This window comes from Patella vulgata, chromosome 1, assembly GCF_932274485.2.
Source record: "Patella vulgata chromosome 1, xgPatVulg1.2, whole genome shotgun sequence".
Taxonomy (NCBI): domain Eukaryota; kingdom Metazoa; phylum Mollusca; class Gastropoda; family Patellidae; genus Patella; species Patella vulgata.
The window spans coordinates 72,566,363-72,589,372 of NC_065879.2; the positions used below are offsets into that span (position 1 = coordinate 72,566,363).

Here is a 23,010-nt window from a genome sequence, read left to right on the forward strand (position 1 = left end):
CTACAGGCAGTCTTATTTTAGGATGCTTGTTTGATTCTCCCGATCTTTTCTTATATCATTTCTGCGTAGGTAAAAGTCCAGAGGGGGGGGGGGGCAAGGTTACATTCATCGAAATAACGTTGCACAAACATGCTTCAGCGGAAGAAATGTTGTCTTTGAGATTCTGAATATATAAAATTATCGGGTAATCCCCAAGACCTCACACTAGTCACACCTAACTTGACGTTTTCTCCATCGTGGCCCCGTAGCCACCCTCTAATTATAGTCTTTTAAAGACACAGACAGTTTAAAATGAAACAAGGATGGAGGACTCTATTTTAAAAAGACCACAAGTTATTTTATTATAGAACAATACATTAAACTAAGACATCAAATAATAACTATCATAAGGTGGGTTTTGTCAATACAGTTTCAGACAACAAACACAAGGATAAAAGAACTTGACATACACATGAGGTATTGAACTTTATGCAAAATGCACATAAAAGAAAACCTTATTCTGTGGATGGAAAACAAATTTTGATTCAAACATGATGCATTTTCGGATTGAAATACAAAATTTCTCATCTGCTTCCAATTACATTTTTTAGGGGCATTAGAACTTCCAACAAGAAAATAAATGGAATTAATTTCATACAATATCACATTAAAAAAAACCATTAAGAAAATGATTTCATGTAGGTACCTGTAAGTCTACTAAAAACACAACAATTTCACATAGCTAACAAATAGCACAAGAATCTCTAAGTAACGGTTACAATAATTATGCTGTTATTTTTATGAAAGATTTCAAGAATATAAAGCAACTAAAATGCATGAGGAACATAACATATTTCTTTTATTTACAGAGAGTTTTACATACAGCACTATACTTCTATATACAATAACTTTAAAGGAGTTAACTGTTTTAATCTGGCCTCTTCGTCATTTTGTGTAAAAAAAAGTTCTTATCTGTAAGTCAATTCACAATTAACATACATGTACAGTACAACTTTACAACTTGAACTAAAGTAAGAATTATGTTGATTGAAGGTCATTCTAAAATAAATTCAATTATTGTTTCTTTATCAATTACAATACTGTTCTAGTTACTCTAAACATATTTATAAGCCCATCAGAATATTTATGAAATATAATAAATGGAGATAACAAAACAAAAAAATATGATTCAAACTTACAAAAAAATTCAAAAAGCACAAATTTAACCAAATTTATTAAAACTGACATTTACAAAGTTATGCAAATTTGGTTAGCATGCAAAAGTATCTGGTACTTGAAACAATAATCTAAAAAAAAAACCAAACCATAATTAATCTTGCCTTAATCCTGTTAGCGTAGTTCTTATCTCATTTTTTATAATGAATATAACAATAAAATAAAACCAAGTGCGAACAATCCAAACCATTAGACAAAATTTGAAGTTCTAAAAAAAAAAAAACGGTATAGATAATATTTAACCAAAATTTTTTACAATCCAATCAATAAATCCTAACATGAGTTATGAGCATCTAAATTTTACCTTTATTTTCGTAGATTTCATACTGCCATCTTTTTCACTCTTTGCTAAGATTTTTGTTTTGATAATCTGTTGGTAACAGTTTTCAGCATTTACTGCAGTATTTTTTGTGTTCAATCTAAGAATCATTTTTAAAAATTTATATAAGAAAATGTCTATTAGCTCCTGGCTTTAGTAATTTTAACAATTTAAATACATATACACGATTCAAAATATATACACAATACAAAATTAATGTACAATATATGAAACAATTTTTGTTCACTTAATAAAATTGAACATCACTCGAGAGAGAGAGTTTACACAACTCATAACTAATTAAACTCTCGGTTAGAGAGGATGATCGGTGCCACCAAGGTCCATGTATAAATAGTCAGACATAGCCAGCTGGATGATATCTTTACCCATAGTGATGCCATGTTAGCATTCAAAGTTTTAAAGTCTGAACTGGGACTGAAAAGAAAGATTTAAAGAAATTAGAAAAAACATTTCATTTGGTTCACTGTATTCAACATGTAGATGTAATCATCGACAGATTTGAAAATATAAGCTAAAAGTATACAAGTACATAACATAGACATTTTTTCTAAAAGCTTCTTCACAAAATAGACATTTTTTCTAAAAAAACTTCTTCACAAAATGCACATAAGTTCCTGTCTGAAAGGAAACTCTCTTCATACCATACTTCTCGTTTGATTAGACCTAATCCCACTCAAACAGTCTGATCAACAACCAATACATTACTACGTAATAAAATCAATCAAAATTAATCAGAGCTCTAAATATGTTACAGTAAAGTGTCTGGTGACAAACGCTGTTACATTACGTCATAATGCGCGAAATGTATTACGCTCAACTAACTAGTGCATAACCGAATATTGTAGAGAAACTAATTGTGTGACAAACGAGGATATCTAAAATAGCTACAATGTAATCACTGGGTATTATCTCTTGGACCACACAGCAGATGAACAATATTTTCACCATCTTTTAGTACATTTAATCAACTGTCTGAGACCCCAGATCAAAGAGAAGGACTGTCATGTTACGTATTGCGTTCCAACAAACTAGATAGAAATAGGACTTGTGCTTTTTTGATAAAATAAATAATTCATGGATTTTCTTCAGAAAAATGGATAAACATTATCGAATACTTAAATGTAGGTAGTAATACTTGGTACAAACAGACAGATTTGTAGCGGAGATTTTAGTCAAGGAATTTTTGAGTTTCAGCGACAACCAAATTTACTGATGTCAGCATCCATGATTGCACCCGTTGCATCAATGGGTAAAATCTTTTCTTGAAATCAGCACTAATAAACACTGGGATTTTTTTTTAAAAAGAGGTCACCCTCTGTTACGCGGCCAGTCATGAAATTTTCTTTATTTTACTGTACTCCGGAGAGATTTGATTGGATGATGAGAATGGACGCACACTGTCAAAAACTCAAGTTTTCAGTCTCAACACAGCAATGGCTAGAGAGTGATTTCTCAGACCATTGCTTCAGGAATATGTCTTTGCATATGTCTCTGGGCGTACTATGACCAGGAAGTGAGTGTGACATCATCACACCCATCATGGATATCAAATATTTTAATCTGACAATTGATACACATACAATTGCTAAAGGAACAAGCTTCGTCCTCAAGAACAAAAACAAGATGAGTTGTGCCAACCATGCTGTACATGCTTTATCTCAGAATTTTTTTGCTGGATTTTTTTTAGCGTACAGAAGGTATTATGATTTAAATAATTACCATGATTCTATTTTCATAAAAATTTGTAAATAATTCAACTCTGTACAGTTACTACAGTCGGGTGATATCTTTTAATCAATAAACACAAAGCAATAACTTTAAAAGTAGTTTTATGAAAACATTTTTCTTTTTAAAACTTGTTAACAATTAGTGAGGAATTAAACTTAGTAGAGTGAGCAGGGTAATGTGTGTTAATCTGAAATCACATCGGACAGGGGCAATAACTGTGAAATTACTTTTGCAAAAAATAGTTAGAATGGATAGGAACAATCGTTATCCATTTCTATGCCTGTAAATTGAATGAAAATCTGTGAAGAATTGGATTCTGTTCTGATAATCACTCATATATGATTGGGACCATCCTATCCCAGAACTAACTATTCCAAAAGATCCTATCCCAGAACTAACTATTCCAAAAGATTGGATGAAAATCTGATGACAAATGAACTCTGTGAAGTGATTACAAACAAGCGTGGATAGATCAACATGGGTGATGACAATATCCAACCAAATTAACATGGCCAGTAGTACTAGCAAGATGTATCTTTGAATCTATGCATCAGAATTCACATTCTTACTAATTCGTGACATCCTAAATCAATTCTTCTTGATACAGTTGATGTTTTTTTTCGTTCAGAAATATGGCCTTTAAATTATGTCCTCTACTTAAGAGGAAACAATAACACAGTGGTTGACGTAGTTCGATAGTTCAGATTTAAGGCACCCTATCAAATCATGATAACCATGATAACCTAGAAACTCCATCTTGACCAGATCCCAAATGTCCCTGTGTAAACTTGACTTACCTGTACCAGTTAGTCAATGTCATCATGACGTACAATGCACCCAGACATAACATAAAGTGAAAGAAACTGTAACTATACGCCACCTCGTCTTCCTCGTTATCATAGACATTCTGGCCTTTCTCTCCTCCATCAGTAGCAGCAGATGAGTCGGAACCTGTAAGAGGATCTTTACAAATGTTTGTTTCATTTAATATAATGTGACAGGTATTTGCATAAGGCAGGTTATGCTTATTCACTGTCTATTTCACATTAAAATACTATTTATTGGTTTGCTATCGCACATTTCAACAGACTATTGGTCAGTTTGTGATCATGTACTTTTATTGGTTTGTGACCACATATTTCAACAGGCAGTTTGTGATCACATATTCCAACAGGCAGTTTGTGATCACATATTCCAACAGGCAGTTTGTGATCACATATTCCAACAGGCAGTTTGTGATCAGATTTGAACAGTCTATTTGTTTGTTTGAAATTATATACTTAAACAGACGCTTAATTGGTTTGTGACCATGTACTTTATCAAACTGTTTATCATTTGGTGATCATATATTTCAATACACTGGTTATCGATGTGCAATCACAAATTGGTTTGTAATCACATACTTCAACAGACCTGTTTATTAGTTTGTAATCACATACTTCAACAGACCTGTTTATCAGTCTGTAATCACATACTTCAACAGACCTATTTATTGGTTTGTAATCACATACTTTGACAGCTAGCTCAAAAATCAACTCTGTAGACCCACGGATGACATGGATACAGTTTGGATTTAAACAGTTGTCCATTTAAAATTAAATCAATAAATGGTGGACCAAGCTAACGTTTCGCTGATGTCACTATCGGAAACTGGTGATGAAAGGCCTGCAAAGCCAAGCTGCCATAGCCATTGAGCATGTTACTTGATAATCGAGAATATGTGGGTGGAGTTATCGTCTGTCAATCAAATGATCGCGAATTTTCATAGACGGTGCAGACACAACTGATGCCTATTTCTAGTCCAAACTTCCAACAGTGACAATTCCGTTCAGAACAGAGTAATTTGACTGAAATTTTCAACATTTTCTTTTTTTTATCATCTATTTTTGAATTATTATAGCAAGAATGGCCAACTCTTTATAAAACTCTTAACTAATGTATCTATAATTTTAATCAAAAATTTTTAGCTCTTTAATAGTCAATTCAAAGACTCAAAAAGATAAAAGAACCTACCCGTATCTGTCTGTAAGATAGTTTTCTCCGTCAAAGTTAGTTTTCCCACTTGACTGTTACTTGAGGTTCGAATACTGCAAAAGAGAAGAAAAGACTTTAATTAAAAATAATACAATTTTTTTTATACCAATATCAAGTAAGATTTCACACATCAATATATCAGCGTTGAACATGAATCTCTCAGAATTTGACTAACCCCTATGCGGCCCATTCTTTGATAACCTCTGGCATTTTTCAACATATGACATCATGCAGCAGAAGGATTAACCAAGTAGCAATTGTCTGCCACTAAATCAATAATGAAATATTTAATAATTTAAAGATACATTATGGGAGATTAGATAAAGAGCTGGCAGTTCTCACTATAATAGTTAACCAGCGGCTGCCAGGCAGGATACGCCCACATTTTCGAGAGATGGATAGAGAACAAGCTAACAAGAAAGTGATATTTCCTACTATCAAGGGCCATAATTCAGGAAATTACAATTCAATATGCGCGAATATCGAAAGGAACTGATATCTTTGTGTTATAAACTTACATTTCAAGTTTCAACAAAATCGGATAAAAATTGTGACCTCTATAGGGTCCACAACCTTGATATACCAACTTTTTACGCTATTTGAGAACAAACGGCGGCCATTTTGTCTGTCAATTTTGGGTTGATTTTCACGAAATTCGAATTCAGTCGTCCTTAGGGTGTAACAGTGATATAATAATACAGTTTTTTTTAAATTGGATAAAAATTATGACCTCTATAGGGCCCACAAGCTAAAAACGCGATTTTTCGTACAATCAGGGGCCATAATTCAGGAAGTTACGGCACGATATGCGCGAATATCGAAAGGAACCGAGATCTTGGGTTATAAACTTACATTTCAAGTTTCAACAAAATCGGATAAAAATTGTGACCTCTAAGGGTCCACAACCTTGATATACCATATTCTTACGCTATACCATATACCAAATTCAAACTCAGTTGTCCTTAGGGTGTAACGGTGATATAATAATACAGGTTTTTAAATCGGATAAAAATTCTGACTTCTATAGGGTCCACAAGCTAAAAATGCGATTTTTCGTACAATCAGGGGCCATAATTCAGGAAGTTATGGTCCGATATGCGCGAATATCGAAAGGTTCCGAGATCTTTGGGTTATAAACTTACATTTCGAGTTTCAACAAAATCGGATAAAAATTGTGACCTCGATAGGGTCCACAAGCTAAAAACGTGATTTTTCGTACAAACAGGGGCCATAATCCATGAAGTTTCGATCCGATACATGCCAATATCGAAAGCAGCCGAGATCTTTTGAAGATAAACCTATATTTCAAGTTTCGTCAAAATCGGATAAGAATTGTGACCTCTTAGAGTGTCCACAAACAAATTGTGGATGGACGGACGTCCAGACGGACAGGGGCGATGGCATAATACATCCACATGAAAATGTGGGCGTATAAAAACTAGATAATGTAAAGGCAATTTGCTGAAAATTTCATTCAAATTGATCCACTATGAACCGAGAACTAAGCGATTGAAATTTCCGCCTAGCCTCGATCATCATTACTAAAGTCAGTATGATAAACAGCATAGTCTCAATTATCCATTAATCGTTAAATCGTGAAGGAAAGTTATGCAGTAAATCGGCTCATAATAAAGATCGCAGGCTAGCGATGTTATCTAGAGTTGATTATGGTCTGGATAAATTAATTAATGTCTAATTAATAATTTAGATAACATCTCAGGCCTAAGAAAGACCTGCAATAGACAGATTTAGCTCTTGCATAATGTATGTTTAAATAACAATTCAATATTTTTATCATGTTAAATTACACAATCAAAGACCTTTACAGAAATTCTGTCATATTATCTATTTAAAAGACAACTCTTAGTTGTTGCCATTAACCAAAAAAGTCATTTTGCCTATACTTAATACATGCCATGTGTGACATTATGAAGGGAACTGTCAGTCATCGTGAATAAACATATATGCATGCTCTGTGGTTGTATAAACAAACAATATAACAATCCGATAGAAACTAGTATAGCACATACTTTTTGCACCTACAGCTGGTTTCTTATTTACATTTTCACAAAGGCAACTTACTAGACCTGTTTTTTTTTTTAATGGATTATCAAAATTATTGTTAAATGTGGTATTTACTCGGATTATGAACCACATGCATGGCCGATTCTCGCTAAGGTAAACTGTTATTGTAGTTGATTGCGTCAATCAAGTTGATCAACTTTCTTAATCAACAAGTAATAATTAACCTGCTGTATTTAGCCGAAAGAAGATTGATATATGATACCATAGTGGCCAGTTCATTGTTTTACCAATCGGCTTGACTGAACATCAAGCGGCTAAAGCTGACAAAAACAGCTGATTAAGATCTCTGAGTGAATGACAGTTGGCCCCATAATGTCATGGCTAATTAAAATCAAAACGATTTATAATCCGGGTTACATATTTGATAACGATATTATATGAATAAATGCCAATGGTTGGACTTCTCCTTTGAAAGTAACATATATAATTATTAACTGTAAACCAACCTGGAATATAGAACAGCAAACAGCCAGATCAACAGAGCCACAATACCTTGCCAATCAAATACAGCTAGTTGTACATTAGGACCACCACCAGGGGTAGTACCACCAGTGGTAGTACCATTAATAATACTAGGTGTAAAAATGTCTGTCAAGCTTGGGTTACATGTCTTATCTGAAAAAAAAAACCCCAATATATTTGAAGAACAGGGGCGTAAATGTGGGGGGTGGGGGGTGGCACCCCCCCAGGAAAAAAAATAGTCGGTCGCAAAATCAGTGCAGTCGGTCACAAAATAAGAGCAGTCGGTATCAAAATAAGTGCTCACTGTACACGTCACGCTACTCACGCAAAACTTTAGTATAAAATAACCTTGTCAACTTATCATGTTTGAAAAAATGATGTGTTTCACTCTTATTCTGTTGTGAGTATGTAAGTCTTAAGAACAAAATTTCCCCCAGGGAGAAAAATAGTCGGTCTCAAAATAAGTGCAGTCACTGCAGTCGGTCTCAAAATTATGCATCGCCGTCTTAATGAATTAATGAGGTAAACAAATAATGCAAGAATAGATTTCAAATACTAGTCAGTCGCAAAATCAGTGCAGTCGGTCGTAAGATATGAGCAGTCGGTATCAAAATAAGTGCTCACTGCACACGTCACTCTACTCACGCAAAACTTTAGTATAAAATAACCTTGTCGACTTATCATGTTTGAAAAAAATGTTTTTCACCCCATGGCAAAAATATAGTCGGTCTCAAAAAAAAGTGCTCACCGCAGTCGGTCTCAGACTAAATTAATTAATGGGGTGTTTTCTGACCATCAGAATTCTGCAAAATCTCTCCCCAAAGTCCAGGGATATTCAGAGGCCAAGTAAGCGCCCCATTGAGGTAAAGTGCCCTCAGGCCCAGTCCTCAAAAATTAAAAGCTCAGTTACATATCGGCGCTCAATTCCATTATGCCATCATTCTTCAACTCCTTCTCTGTCTTATACTATCTCATCAATATCATATTCACAGTTACAGTGAATCGCCCAGTTAGTAGTACCACTAGTGAGTGAGTCGTGGGTCAAAAGACTGTAGAATTGTTAGTTCTACTCTCACAGATAGGCCTCAAGATTCTGTCCCATTTCCTTTCCCTTTTGGATCCATTTGCCATGACATTGACTAAAATTGTCAGGCCCAGTCCCAAAAATTAAAAGCTCGGTTACACATCTGAAATTTTTTCGCACCTGCGGCGCTCGATTCCATTATAACATCATTCTTCCACTCCTCTGTTGTCTTATACTGTCTCAGCACTTTCATATTCACGGTTATACTGAACTGCCTAGTTATGTTAGTAGTACCACTGGCACTGTTGTGTGGGTCGTGAGGCGTCAGACTATACAAAAGTTCTGTCAACTCTTGCAGAACAGGCGGAATTGACAAGGGCAGATCTCGAGATTTTGTCTAATTGACTCACATTTCTCAAACTGGTCCTCTCGTCCACAAGAATTTCTCCCAGCAATGACCTCAAATGCCAAGATATTGACTCAATTTTTCAAAATTTTCTCAGGTTGCTCAGTGTTATAGGCACAATCATATATGACATTAACTTTATGTCAACTTAAATAAAACTGCTTTCCAGCAAGACAACGATCGGCAAACAACTATATAATTATACAATACTATCTATGTTCTACCGGGACGCTTAATGTTATAGCCTGTATTTTGTTGATATTCATTGTGGGGTGGGATTGTGGCTGGCGTGGCGCCCTAGATTTGGAACCCCCACACCCCTATCTAGATCCGCTACTGCACATGGCCCCTACAAAACTCGCACCTGTGGTGCTCGGCTCCTGACTGCGTCACTCGTACTAGGGGTATGGGCATCAGTCAGTCACATTTTGGCTAAACACCCCCCCAAACAAAATCGTTATGTACGCCCCTGTTGAAGAATCTATCGCAAAATTTAACAATGACCTAAAATGCTCTAAATCCACAGCTATGAATGTTATTCAAAATATTTAAGCTGAAGAGGTTAATAACTTTGGACTCACTTACACAAGATTTTTGTCAGTGAATAAGGACAACAACTCTGAAACTAATTATTGGGAACTGCTGAAATTCAACAGGATTCTTTGGCTTATGACCATAAATACTGCATATTCATTTAAAGTAAATCAGTTGATAACTTTAGTCCAACAAATGGAAAGACAATATAAAATCAACTTTAGTCCAACAAATGGAAAGACAAAATAAAATCAACTTTTTTTCTGAATATGAGAAAGGGGGGGGGGGGGGCGTGTCTTTCAGCAATACATATAAACTATAATTTACAATAATACTCCTGAGCCAGTGCAGGTTTAATTCAGAATATTTACTATATGTAATGAAATCATACATTCAAAATATAGTTTACAACATTTGCAGATATAGATTTGTGCAAACAAAACTAAAATGGATGGCACTATACCTCGACAATTAACACGATATATTTGAACATAATGCAGATAGGAGGATTACCCCAGACAGTAGGGGAGGTTATGAATATGAAATTGTTCGATGAAATCTCATTAATTTATTAGCTTTACTACTTTAAGGTTTGCTTGAAATACGTTAGATATCAAATTGCTATAGGCTTATTCAGTCCACATAAAGAGGTACAAGCTTATATGCTTGTCCACCCAAATAATATACCGAGTCCTTAACTGGATTTGGGAGGCAAATGGTTTAACGTGCCTGTGTTAAATCAAAAGGTCTGTCATTGAGTTAAGTGGTGTGGTTTCCATTCCCTGCTTGTACGTGACAAGAAGTAGTGTCGCCTGTCCAACCTCAGTGGTTTTCTCCAGGTACTCATGTTTCCTCCCATGGCTAAAGACCCACACGTGCAAGAGAATTATTGAAATAAAATTTAATCATAAATTAGAGCCAAAATGTTACCTGGATTGTTAGTCATGGCTGACCAAGTGATGTACATTGTATAAAGTGTGATGATTGAAGATTGAAGAAGTCCTGATCGAGGTTGGTCTGTAAACAGAATATAATTAAATTTATGAATTTCAAACAATACGTTATAGGGCAATGAAATGAAATGAAATTGGGTTTAACATCCTACTGTTCTGCTCCGAACTAGGCTGATGAAGACAGGCATACGCCATACAGTGTGCTATGATGGAAATTTTGCCCGTATAGCGGCACTACGGCCTACTCTTATATCAAATTCCAACTGTCAAGGGATCTTTTACGTGCACATCAATGAGTACGCGGAACCTTGTTTTTTGTCCCACCCGAATGACTAGACAGCTGTCCTTGTTAGGTCCTCCGTCCTGCATAACTGAAAAAGGGGGTGGGGCACGCCAGTATCTTACCCACTTAGCCACTGTGACCCTCCCCCACCCCTTACAGGGCAATGAAGCGAGGGCATGAGTTTGACGTTACCCACATAATATAAGGCACACCATTATCATGGAAGTTTGATCTACTGTCATTTAGTAAAAAATTTCAATGGATAATCACAAAAATTCATAGCTTAGTAATAAAATATTGCAAGTTTCATCTAAATACATGTAGATCAATAATTTCTTATAATTTGCTTTCTACAAACATTGTTAACAATAATGAATGGATGGGGTGACAACATGTGGGTATCGTATATCAAGATATTATAAATAAATTCACTTACGTTCTTGTATTTTTGGTAAGATGGCAACAACACTAATGATAACACATAGGATCAGGTTAAAACTGACAAAAAACTTATGAAGCTTACAATCCGCATTCTGAAATAGTTTAAATGTTACATTAGTTTTGATGCAAAAGATACTCGCTTTTTACGTAATAATAAGGCATGTACAAACCTATAAAATTTTATATAGGGGAAAATAGTAACAATAGTTTGAAAAGGTCCCAATAATTAGGTGGGAGCTGTGTATATTGGAACCAAACAACATGATTCAACTTGATTCAACATGATTCCCAGCTAAGAATTAACTTTCATTGTTCTACTGCCAGACATCCATCATTAATTATACAACTGAGTATAACCCTCTGTTGACAGCTACATGTGTATGTATACAACTCTACCATGTGATAATGTGGCTTCTATATGTGTGCAATATTCTGTACAGGCTGTAGAATTTTATAGTTACAAGACAGAGGATGATCATAGCCATGATTATATTTGGGGTTTTGACAAAAATTGAAGTTTTACAGCATGTAAATTGACCGAAGGGTCTCGGCACATTTGGTCGAATGTTTTTATCAACCGGTCATCACCAGCATATACCGTCAACCTGGAATATATGTATCTACAGTGGACTATGTCACATCCGACCTCTGAATACTCTGGCACTCTGTGACATCCGACATCATTTTCATGTCCCGATTTATTTCCTTATTATTTCAGCCAAAAAATCTTTGAGTAATCCGTACTCTGAATTTTCCGAATTACGACATCGATCAACCGTCCCGTCACATGATTTCAATTGAATCAACACTGTATAATCCGGCCTTTAATCGGTTGGTGTGAAGCCACAAAAGATTAACAAGCAATCACCAATCAATTATCGGTGAGATTAAAACTCGCTCGCGTAGGTCTTTGTTGATTACTTTGATAAATTTATAATCTCTTGTAAGACAGTTGTGACAAATACTCAAGAATACCCACAAAGTTTCCCACAAATTATTCACAGTCGTAAAAATATTCCTAGCACCTGTTGGAAACATTCGTTGCGCGTGCCGATTGAACCTGAATGCCTAAGTTTGTTCACCCTACGGATCTATCCAAACCGTGTGACGACGACCTGGACATAGAATGACAGATTATCAATGAACACGTGACACCAAAGACAAGTGTGCGATCAACTGATGACGATGAAGAAGATAAATTAACGACAGACTTGACCTATTCAAAATGCCTACGCATGTTAAATGAAATAAAAATTAATGTAATAAAATTTTGAATGTACAGAAAGGTTTATCATTTTTAAAGGGAATGACGTTCTGGGGATTCGAATAATTCCGGTTTTCGAAGTTACAATAATACTTCCGGTTTTGAGAAAACTGAGTATTCTGACACTCTGCGTAATTCAAAATATTGTAACGATCCCGTATGATGTCGGATTTGACAGAGTCCACTGTAATTGACATCTTTTTGACAAATTATTCAAGTTTAAACTGGTTAGTGGGCCAGCACCATACCCACTGAGCTAACACACTACCCCAATCCGCTGACAAAATAAAAACCCTGCCATGGGGAGTATGGGGTTGACTTGCAACTGCCATTATTAAAATGAAATTATCAATAGATTTGTTCTGTCTCAGCCATTTTACATTGGTCTGTGGATGTGGATATAGAAAAAAACTTGTGTTGTACTTACATCGGCATAATAAATGTAGAATAAAGTTACCATGGCAAGAGCAAGAATATAGAACACAGCAGTACAGAAGAACAAACCTAGAAGGAAAAAAAAAATTAAAAAAATGTAATTTCACTAATGCCTAGATTTGCTAAATGGATGGATGAGGGGTATTATAATCAAACAGCAAATTTATTTTTTTATGCATAAATATTGGTATTAAAAAATATTTTGACAAAAGTGGTTCACTGCTTTTGAAAATTTTCTAATATGAGTAATAGACAAAATCACCTAATGCGAGAGAGCAGCGGACATGATTTGAAATATGTAAATTTAGTACCAACTGTTGTGTGTAGAAAAGTTTGCAAAGAAATACCAGATGATTCTTAAACATACATTATGCCAGAGCTAAATCTGCCTATATCAGGTATTTCTTTAGGCCTTAATACAAACTATTAAAAATACATTATGCAAGAGGTAAATCTGCCTATTGCAGGTCTTTCTTTAGGTCAGAAATGTTATCTCAATTATCAATTAGACATTAATTAAGGTATCCAGACCATAATCAACTTTCGATGTCATTGTTAGCCTGCAAGATTTACTGGATTGGAATCCAATCTGCTGCTCTAAAAGCTCATTGATCATTGAATCAAAAATTGGATAAATGAGCCAATTTTTTTTTATCGTATCAACTTTAGTAATGGTTAAAATTCAATAGCTAAATTCTTGGTTCAGAGTGGATCAATTTGATTGAAATTTTCATTATCTAGTTTTTAACTATTATAGTGAGAACTACTGCCAGCTCTTTATCTAATCTCCCATAATGTATCTTTAATTAGACATTTATTAACATGGCAAGACCATGATTAACTCTCAATGCTATCTCATGCGTACGATTTTAAACAGATTTGAATCCAATCTGCGAGTGTTTTTAAAATTCGTTTTTCTTGTCTCAGAGTGAAATAGTCAGACTGATATTTTTTAACACATTCTCTTTAAGTTACCTATTTTTATAATTATCATAGCGAGAACTGTCAGCTCTTTATCTAATCTTCCATAACGCACCTTTAAGATTTGCTACAAAAAGGACACCAGCCCCCTTAACACCAGTACATACTATGCATAATTTTATATATAACTGGCTGTGTTACCTGCCGTTGCACAGGTGGAATTTATCTCCATATTTGTAACATACATAAGGCAACAATTATTAAAGATACATTATGGGAGATAATAGTTAAAAACTAGATAGTGTAAAGGTAATTTGCTGAAAATTTCAGTCAAATTGATCCACTATGAGCCAAGAATTTTGGCATAGTCTCGGTCATTATTACTAAAATCATTAATATAAACAGCTTAGTCTCGATTATCCACTTTTATTGATTTAATTATCAACGGCCGTCAGCGGCATATAGGAATCTAATCCAGCCAACATCGAAGGCTAGCCTTGACATCGAGAGTTTATTATGGTCTGGATAAGTTAATTAATGTCTAATTGATAATTTAGATAACATTTCAGGCCTAAAGAAAGACTTGTAATAAGCAGATTTTGCTCTTCCATAATGCATGTTTAATTGTCAAATTCATTATTATTAGACACTATACCAAATACCAATACAAATAGCACCAGTAGATTTCTTATAAAAAACAGGTGTTAGTGAAGTTACAGTACACTTCAAGCGGAAGTACTAAATTTCCCCCGAGGTCCGACCTGGGCGGAAATGAAAAATCGCGGACGTCAGTTAATCAATCCGCGCTCGCCACGCTCAAAATTCCGCTCTAAAATTCCTCCGCGAATTTATATAAACCGCCGACCTCCGCGATTATTTTAAACCGCCGCCCGCGATTATTTTAAACCGCCGCCCACGGTTTTAAAAAGTCGGACTTTCCACGCATGTACAGTCGGCACATCCATAGCTGGTTTGAAATGGGTTTATTTATCGTGCGATTCCACGGCAGTGATATCGTAGTCGAATATCGGCATGCCAAAAGAAAGATTGTTAATTTAACACGGTTAGACACGCAGATTTTACTGGCTTATATTGAAAAATAACCAAAATCAAACAGGCTTTTAAATAATAAAATTAACAGAATTATGGCTGTACCGTACATTACTTCATCAATATGTTCGACATTTTTAAGACTTGCATCGATCTTCTATTTCAAACTCATTCAAATTACGAAAATTTCAAAGTTTACACACATAGATGCTGGTCTTACCGTTAGCGAAAGTTTCGTCCATCGAAATGGCCATTTCCATTCGGACAAATATGTCACTTAATGCATTTTAAATTAATAAATCACACCCGAACAAGTAATATATGCCTTCATCTCCTGTTTTCAAGCACACATAGCCAGAAGTCACCGTCAACCTTGCTGAACACATGTATCAGTCGGATAATACCTTGATTTCGGCACCAAAGAGTCTGGGTCAATGCATACTGTCAGTCAAGATTCCTAATTAATTACGTGAATTCACACGTGTCATCAAAAGGAATTGATAATTGACTAAAATAGAAGCCCCTTTAACAACAAATTGTTACCATGTCGTATTCTTGTAAACAATACTTTCTATTAATTTTATTTACGATAAAACTCAGGATTTAAAAATGTGGATATAAAAGATAATTCAATTTTTGAATCGGTACAGACTTAAAGGTTAGCGTATGCGCCGTGTGAAAAGAATACTTAATCATCATATTCGCAGGTGACATATTCTGTTAAAATCATTCGTTGAACCGGTGGTGATATTTTTTTTAATTTGGAACAAAAACCATCCCTTATATCGCACCGTGCCCCTTTAAGTCGGACTTTCCATGCATGTACAGTCAGCACATCCGTACATGTAAATGTTTTAAAACAGCTAGGTTTATTTATAGTGCAATTGCACCGCAGTCATCATATCGTAGTCGAATATCAGCTAATACGGCATGCAAAAAAAAGATTGTTAATTTAACATGGTTAGACACGCAGATTTTGCTGTCTTACATTAAAAATATAACAAATATCAAAAATTGGCAGGCTTTTATATAATATAATAAACAGAGTTATGGCTGTACGATTCATTACTTCATTAATATGTTCGACATTTTTAAGACATTCAAACTCGTTCAAATTACAAAAATTTCAAAATTTATACACATAGATGTTGGTCTTACCGTGGGCGAAAGTTTTGTCCATTAAAATATCCATTCCCATTCTGACAAATAAGTTTCACAATGCATTGTAAATCGGTAAATCACACCTGAAGTATTATATCTTCGGATTTAAATCACAAATGAATTAAATGCACACCTCGCCAGAAGTCAACGTCAACCTTGACGCAAACATGTACATAATACCATGATGGCACCAAAGAGTCTGAGTCAATGTATACTGTCAATCAAGTTTCCAAATTATGTGAATTCGCACGTGTCATCAATATGACTTTTAATTTTGGGGACATAAAGTACATGTATATATTGAACGTTGGGAGCCGAATCGTCATTTTAATTGAATTACCGTTAAAGGAGAAAATATTCCTTCCTAGCAATTTATGCTAATTCGTTTATTTCTACGAATATCGTTAAATTGTTGTTCATAATTAAAACGGATAATAAATCAGTATATAAAAAAACAGCATATTTTAAAACACCCACGTGCAAATCGCTACCTTCTATATATGTTTATTGTCGTCCATTTTCAGACATTGTTATCAGAATTCACGAAACATGGTTTCATTGTCTGCTTGTCGGATCAACTAATGACATAGAAAATTGCTATGTGTCTGTGCTTTATGGTGTGATTCACGAATTAAATACCGATGTAGATGTACATTATAAATGAATAGAACATAACGGACATTTTAGGATATGAATACAATAATACATTGGTACACTTTAGTTAATAATCAAAACGGAATTTGAAAAGAGTATTATGAATATATGAATTACCAGTGAACTAAAACGACTAATATACTCGTGATATTGTTCCATTAAATATTTGTTTCTTTCTAATAACGTTGTGGCAATATGGACTAAATTATTCTGACTATTTCAAATCACTATGGACTATAATCCGCCGCGAATTTGATATTTCCACCGACTATAATCCGCCGCGAATTTAATATTTTTTCGCGGGCGATAATCCACCGCGAATTTTATATTTTCGCGGACTTTTTTCCGCCCAGAACGTCTCTAATTCCGCGGAGTGTATATGGGTAAAACACCGCGATTTTTGAGCGGAAAAAACGCCCACAAGGACTATTTTCATACTTCCGCTTGAAGCGTACTGTATCTTAAATTTATAAGTTCATCCTCTTGGTATTACAAGAGGATGTTAAAATGCGTATGGCTATATTCTTTGGAACCTTAAAACAGACTAAAATAAGTCTAAAAGTACATATTAATGTATCTAAAATGATTTATATGCAACTTATAAATTTTTTACTGTAATTTCTAATTACCGGTTATTAAGTTCGGTGAAATACATCAACAGTCCAAATCAAACGGCAGTCATTTACACCTGCTTAGTCCATTATATTCATTTGTTTATTATGATTTTGTTGTTTGTGAATCAGCCATTACTAATTACTTATGCATTAAGTATGATTTTTGTCGTGTATTACAAATGGCGACCGAAATCTTAGAAATACACAACTTGTATAGTGATTTTAAAATATTCATTATATCTTAAATATTGGATATCAGGATCCCATATTTTCAAGGGAAGATAACAACATCAATATTGATTGAAATGGACCAATACTGAATTTTATTTCGTGTTTTTAATTTCGAATATTATTGAATTAGAGCTTTAGCTCTTTTTAAGTTCATGTCAGATGGTGTTACGTTCATCCTTTTTATATATGTCTGAAGCAAGACATTTGACACTAGACGGATATTAAATATGTGCTTGATTGAAGCATAACAATAAGAGGTTGAGAGAGAGAGAGAGAAATGGGGTTTAACGTCCACTCGACACAAACTAGGTCATTTCGGGACTAACATATGGTTTAATTTTATTTAATTAATTCGCTTGCGCGTAGGGGTCTTTAGCAGTGGGAGGAAACCGGAGGACCCGGAGAAAACCCACGAGGTTGGACAGGCGACCCTACTCCCTGCCACGTACAACCGGGGATTAATAAGAGGTTGTGTAATAACACAACGGTAAAAGATAATTAAACAAGCCTCTGCCAGGCAGGATACACCCACATTTTGCAAGAGATGGATAGAGAACAAGCTAAAAACAAACGTGATATTTGTACAATCAAGGGCAATAATCCAGAAAGTTATGGTCTGAAATGCACAAATATCAAAACGGACTGAGATCTTTGGGATATAAAGATATGTTTTAATCAAAATCCGATAAAAATTGTGACCTCTAGAGGATCAACAACCTTTGTATTGCATACTTTTACACAATTTGTGTACGAAGAGCGGACATTTTGTCGGGCAGTTTCATTTCAATTTTCCCGAAATTCAAATTCAACATTCATTATGGTGGAATGGTGATATATTTAAATAGTTTATAAAATCCGAACTCAATCAAAATTACAGTGTAAAGGTGATATATTCGAATATTTTTTTTTAAATCGGATAATAATTGTGACCTCTAGAGGGATCACAAGTTAAAAACATGATTTTTGTACAATCAAGAGGGCCATAATTCAGGAAGTTATGATCCGATACATGCGAATATCGAAAGGTACCAACATCTTTGGGTTATAAACATGTATTTCAATTTTCATCATAATCGGATCAAAATTGTGACCTCCAGAGGGTCCACAACTTTGATATACCAAATGTTATACACTATTTGCGTACAAGGGGCGGCCATTTTGTCCGGCAGTTTTAGTCCGGTTTTCTCAAAATTCGAACTCAACCATCATAAGGGTGTAACGATGATATACTAAACGATTTTTTTTTTTAAATCGGATAAAAATTATGACCTCTAGAGGGGTCACAAGCTAAAAACACGATTTTTGTACAATCAGGGGCCAAAATTTCAGGAAGTTACGGTCCAAAATGTGTGAATATCGAATGGAACCAAGATCTTTGGGTTATAAACTTATATTTCAAGTTTCAACAAAATCGGATAAAAATTGTGACCTCTATAGGGTCCACAAGCTAAAAACATGATTTTTCGTACAATCAGGGCCCATAATCCATGAAGTTACGGTCCGATACATGCCAATATCGAAAGGAACCAAGATCAAGTATGCATGTTTTATGTCAATCCTACTTAAATATGGCGGTTTAAAAGAACAAGAAGATGAGCAGAGCTTGAGGCCTAGTTCCTTGTCCAAAAAGGTTACATTACCCTTCCTTATACATTATACCTGACACTTATGTGATACTTTCCCTCAATCACTAATAATATTTTTTTATAACTTTCTTCACTTACCAAAATAGTAACATTTATTTTCAGTTTCTTCGTATTTACCAACCCAACTCTCAGCCCATCCATGAGCAAAGTCAACCAAAAGAATCAGCTGAATTAAAATAAATATAAATCCTCCGATCATACCTACAATCATCCATGCTGAAAAATAAGTCACACCAAAATGTTACAAAATTAGACATAGATGGGATTCCCAATATACCAGTAAAGTTATCCATAGTCTTTTTTTTTTATTATGGTATACTACACATTACGATCCAAGTTTTAAAACATCCACTAAGAAATTGACCCTATAGTACCAGACCGAGATGAGTTACTGTAACACTTGGCTGACAACTGATCAATATTTTGTTTTAAAGATAGCTATGGTGGCCAACTGAGCCAACGTGGCTCCTGAATGTTGCAAGAACCCTATATTAGTATACTATATGCAGTCTGCATCTATCACTTACCTTGCCCAAAGGCACCACGTGGGATGAAAAATGCACCCACACATATACCAACCATTATCAAAATCTTAAAAAACCAAAATCTGAAAATATGAGAAGAGGTCCATAAATATCAATTCAAAGGTTACGTTAGTCCAAAAACTTGAAATCAGATAGGGAAAGGAATGGAATTTAATTAACACAATGGTAATATCTAAACTAAATTACAATTACACAAATTATGTGTTAAATTGTTTAGTCGTTAAAATGAAAATGAATAGGTTAAAAGTGTTGTTGAAAGGAAAATTAATGAAAAGGAATAATCCTACAAATTTCAGAAATATTGGATATTAATTGCAGTATCTAGACTAGATGTTTGTGAAGAAATATGTATTCTTTACACTTACCCGTTCTGTATTCCAGACCGTGGATCTTTAGAAGATTTCACTGCTATCATTATCAGTGAAAATAGAAAAAAGAATGCAGCCATTGCAAAACAAACCCGATAAACAGAAAGATATCCAACTACATTATCACACTGTTCAGTTTTTAACACTTGATAATTACTGCCCAGAAAATCCTTACACAAGCCCGGAATCTACAAAATAAGATAACATTTAGTCATACTTTTAGCAGTGGGAGGAAGTCCGAGAACCAGGAGACATTTATTTGTCATGTACAAGCTGGGAATTAAAACCATGCCACTTGACTCAATGACAAACCTTAAGATCTAAAGAGCATTTGTTAGACCATTCAGCCACCCAAACCCCTCTTACATGTAGAGCAAACATGTAGAGCATCCCCTGACCTCCTTGTAAACCTCTATTGGCATATGGTGTGTATATATTTTGTAATGAATTATAAAACATCTATATCTTGATTGGCAGATTTGTATCAGAATTAGAATTCAATCTCTCTTGAACATACCTGATGTAATGCATTATACATGATTTGGGATTGTGTTAATACAGTTATTGATATTACCTTATCCAACGTATCCCGTAAGCCAGGATCCAACATGACAGCCGCCACAATTGTACCTATTACTAGCATCAATGCATAACCAATACGAGATGCTGTGGAATTCTTACATGATGGGCAACACGCACAACACAAACTGCATGCAGCACTCCCAAAACAACATGCTACCTGAAAAAGACATCATAAAATTATTACATGTATAGCCATGTAATTTAGAATGAAATGTTGTTTAACCTTTTGAAAACGAAAGATGGCTACATGTTTAGTAGTCCGGAGAAAATAATGTCATTACTTGACGGATCTCTACATATGACTAGCTAATTAATGTATGACACACTACACATGTACCCAGACTAGAGAATGCATGACTTCTAATCAATTTGGGTATTTTAACGTTTTAACTCCAAAATGACTGGGGATGACCATAAACTACATGTATGTAATGAAAATGACAAAATCAACCAAATTACCAGTGGGAGCATATTGGGTTAAAGTTTACTCAAAATAACAACAATGTTGGAGAACTACATGTAAATCTTTTAAAGTTTATATTGTTCTGCCAATTAAGATTTAGACATCAGTGTTACTGATTTAATGTGACAACTTCTGAAAGTGGATTATGACTTGGGTACAAGATTGTTTGGAAGTGATAATCTTATTGCAGTCAGACATCTACCTACTTCATAACTTCAAGTTCTCAGCTAACTGTAGACAGGCAGCCTAAGTTTGGGATGAATGACGGGTTGTGACTACATCTGATTATAATACATTGTACATGGTGACAAGCTTCTATAACGCGTTATGTCGCAACGTATATGTAATTTGGCCTGCATGTATTTATTAATATTACAATTTTCGTCTTTTGAAATTGGCACTTGAGAAATGAGAAATGAATAAGATTATCAGTATTTCATCTGAATCAAAATTAAAATTATCTGGCACACATTAAAGGAGCCAAGTCTGTAACTCAATTTCATTCAGTCTTTGACATTGCAAACACGACTTATTGGTCAATTTAATTCAACATTGATCTTGTTATCATACTGTGAAAGGTTAGGCTTCAGATACCCAACATTTAAGACAAAATGAAAATTTTAAAATGCTTTCGAGTGCCAGTTGTATGAAGCAACTCGATGAACGGGCCAAACATATTTACATGTCCTACAATGTATGTACTGTAGGAGAATACTTGTCATTCAGTTCAGACTCTTCGTGTATTTCGCAGAACATAACTAATTAGAAATTACAGTAAAAACGGAAACGATTTAATATAAATCAGTTTATATACCGTATATTATTATTTATGTATTATATTCTTGATTGCGACCCATTTCAGGCATTTGTCTTGTGTACATTTCTAGGTCACGTGCCAAAGAATAGCGATTTAACTCCTTTAAAAGTGAACAGTGTCTCTTTAAAATTGTAATTGTTAACTGTTAGCTAAGGGCAGCACATATTATTTCATACGATCATACTGAATTCGTGGAACTATATCACATGGGCATATGAATAATATGATCATGATGCCGATGGGTAAAAATTAAAAATATAAATAAAACGATTCAAGTTTGAGGTGAAATTTCACTTTATTTGCCGTTTTTCACAGCTATGTCATTTCTACTTACGGTTCCTGCAAGTCCACCGATTATACACCCCATGGTTGCTATCCACCAAGTCTGAAAAAAGACAAGTAATGTTGATTTCAAAATAAAACGTGAATATGAGTCAAGATCCTTGTTTACAAATAAGACAATATGGCTGCCCCTTGTCTATGACGTCATCTAAACTCCTCACAGCAGTTGTCTGATGACTGCATATTCGACATAGATAGAAGCATTTATGCGTGAAATAGAAATGGCAATATAAAAATAAAAAATAAAAAAATGATTAGCTGCTCAATTCGGTGAGCATACGAGCATAAATCATCCCTCCTGCTGTATAAGGTATAGAAAAATATTATGTTCATTAATACTTACACAGATCTATGCATCTGTGGAAAAGTGACTATGAATTGCGCATTCGCACACTGTTAATTATTATTTCAA

At 34.7% G+C, this 23,010-nt stretch overlaps 1 protein-coding gene across 2 annotated transcripts; it reads right to left on the reverse strand.

The window, feature by feature from the left end:
- Positions 1 to 313: 313 nt before the first annotated feature.
- Positions 314 to 22,745, reverse strand: LOC126823401 (serine incorporator 1). Of its 2 annotated transcripts, none has more exons than XM_050552232.2 (12): positions 22,591 to 22,745; positions 20,969 to 21,133; positions 20,392 to 20,582; positions 20,009 to 20,088; positions 19,560 to 19,697; positions 13,197 to 13,273; positions 11,501 to 11,597; positions 10,759 to 10,845; positions 7,849 to 8,017; positions 5,297 to 5,370; positions 4,081 to 4,234; positions 314 to 1,969 (listed from the first exon to the last, which is right to left on the reverse strand). In XM_050552232.2, the coding sequence occupies exons 1-12, from the start codon at positions 22,621 to 22,623 to the stop codon at positions 1,831 to 1,833; spliced, it is 1,404 nt and encodes a 467-aa protein (XP_050408189.1). In that variant the 5' UTR covers positions 22,624 to 22,745; the 3' UTR covers positions 314 to 1,830. The 2 variants fall into 2 exon arrangements, with proteins under 2 accessions (XP_050408189.1, XP_050408179.1); XM_050552222.2 differs by having other exon boundaries at positions 4,081 to 4,246.
- Positions 22,746 to 23,010: the final 265 nt, after the last annotated feature.

Excerpts from the sequence above, each read along its gene's own strand:
- LOC126823401 (XM_050552222.2), bottom strand. The coding sequence starts at position 22,623 with ATGGGGTGTATAATCGGTGGACTTGCAGGAACC. Across the intron at positions 20,583-20,968 it reads TACGGGATACGTTGGATAAG|ATTCCGGGCTTGTGTAAGGA; the intron begins GTAATATCAATA and ends CTTATTTTGTAG. Across the intron at positions 11,598-13,196 it reads TCTACATTTATTATGCCGAT|AATGCGGATTGTAAGCTTCA; the intron begins GTAAGTACAACA and ends AAACTATTTCAG.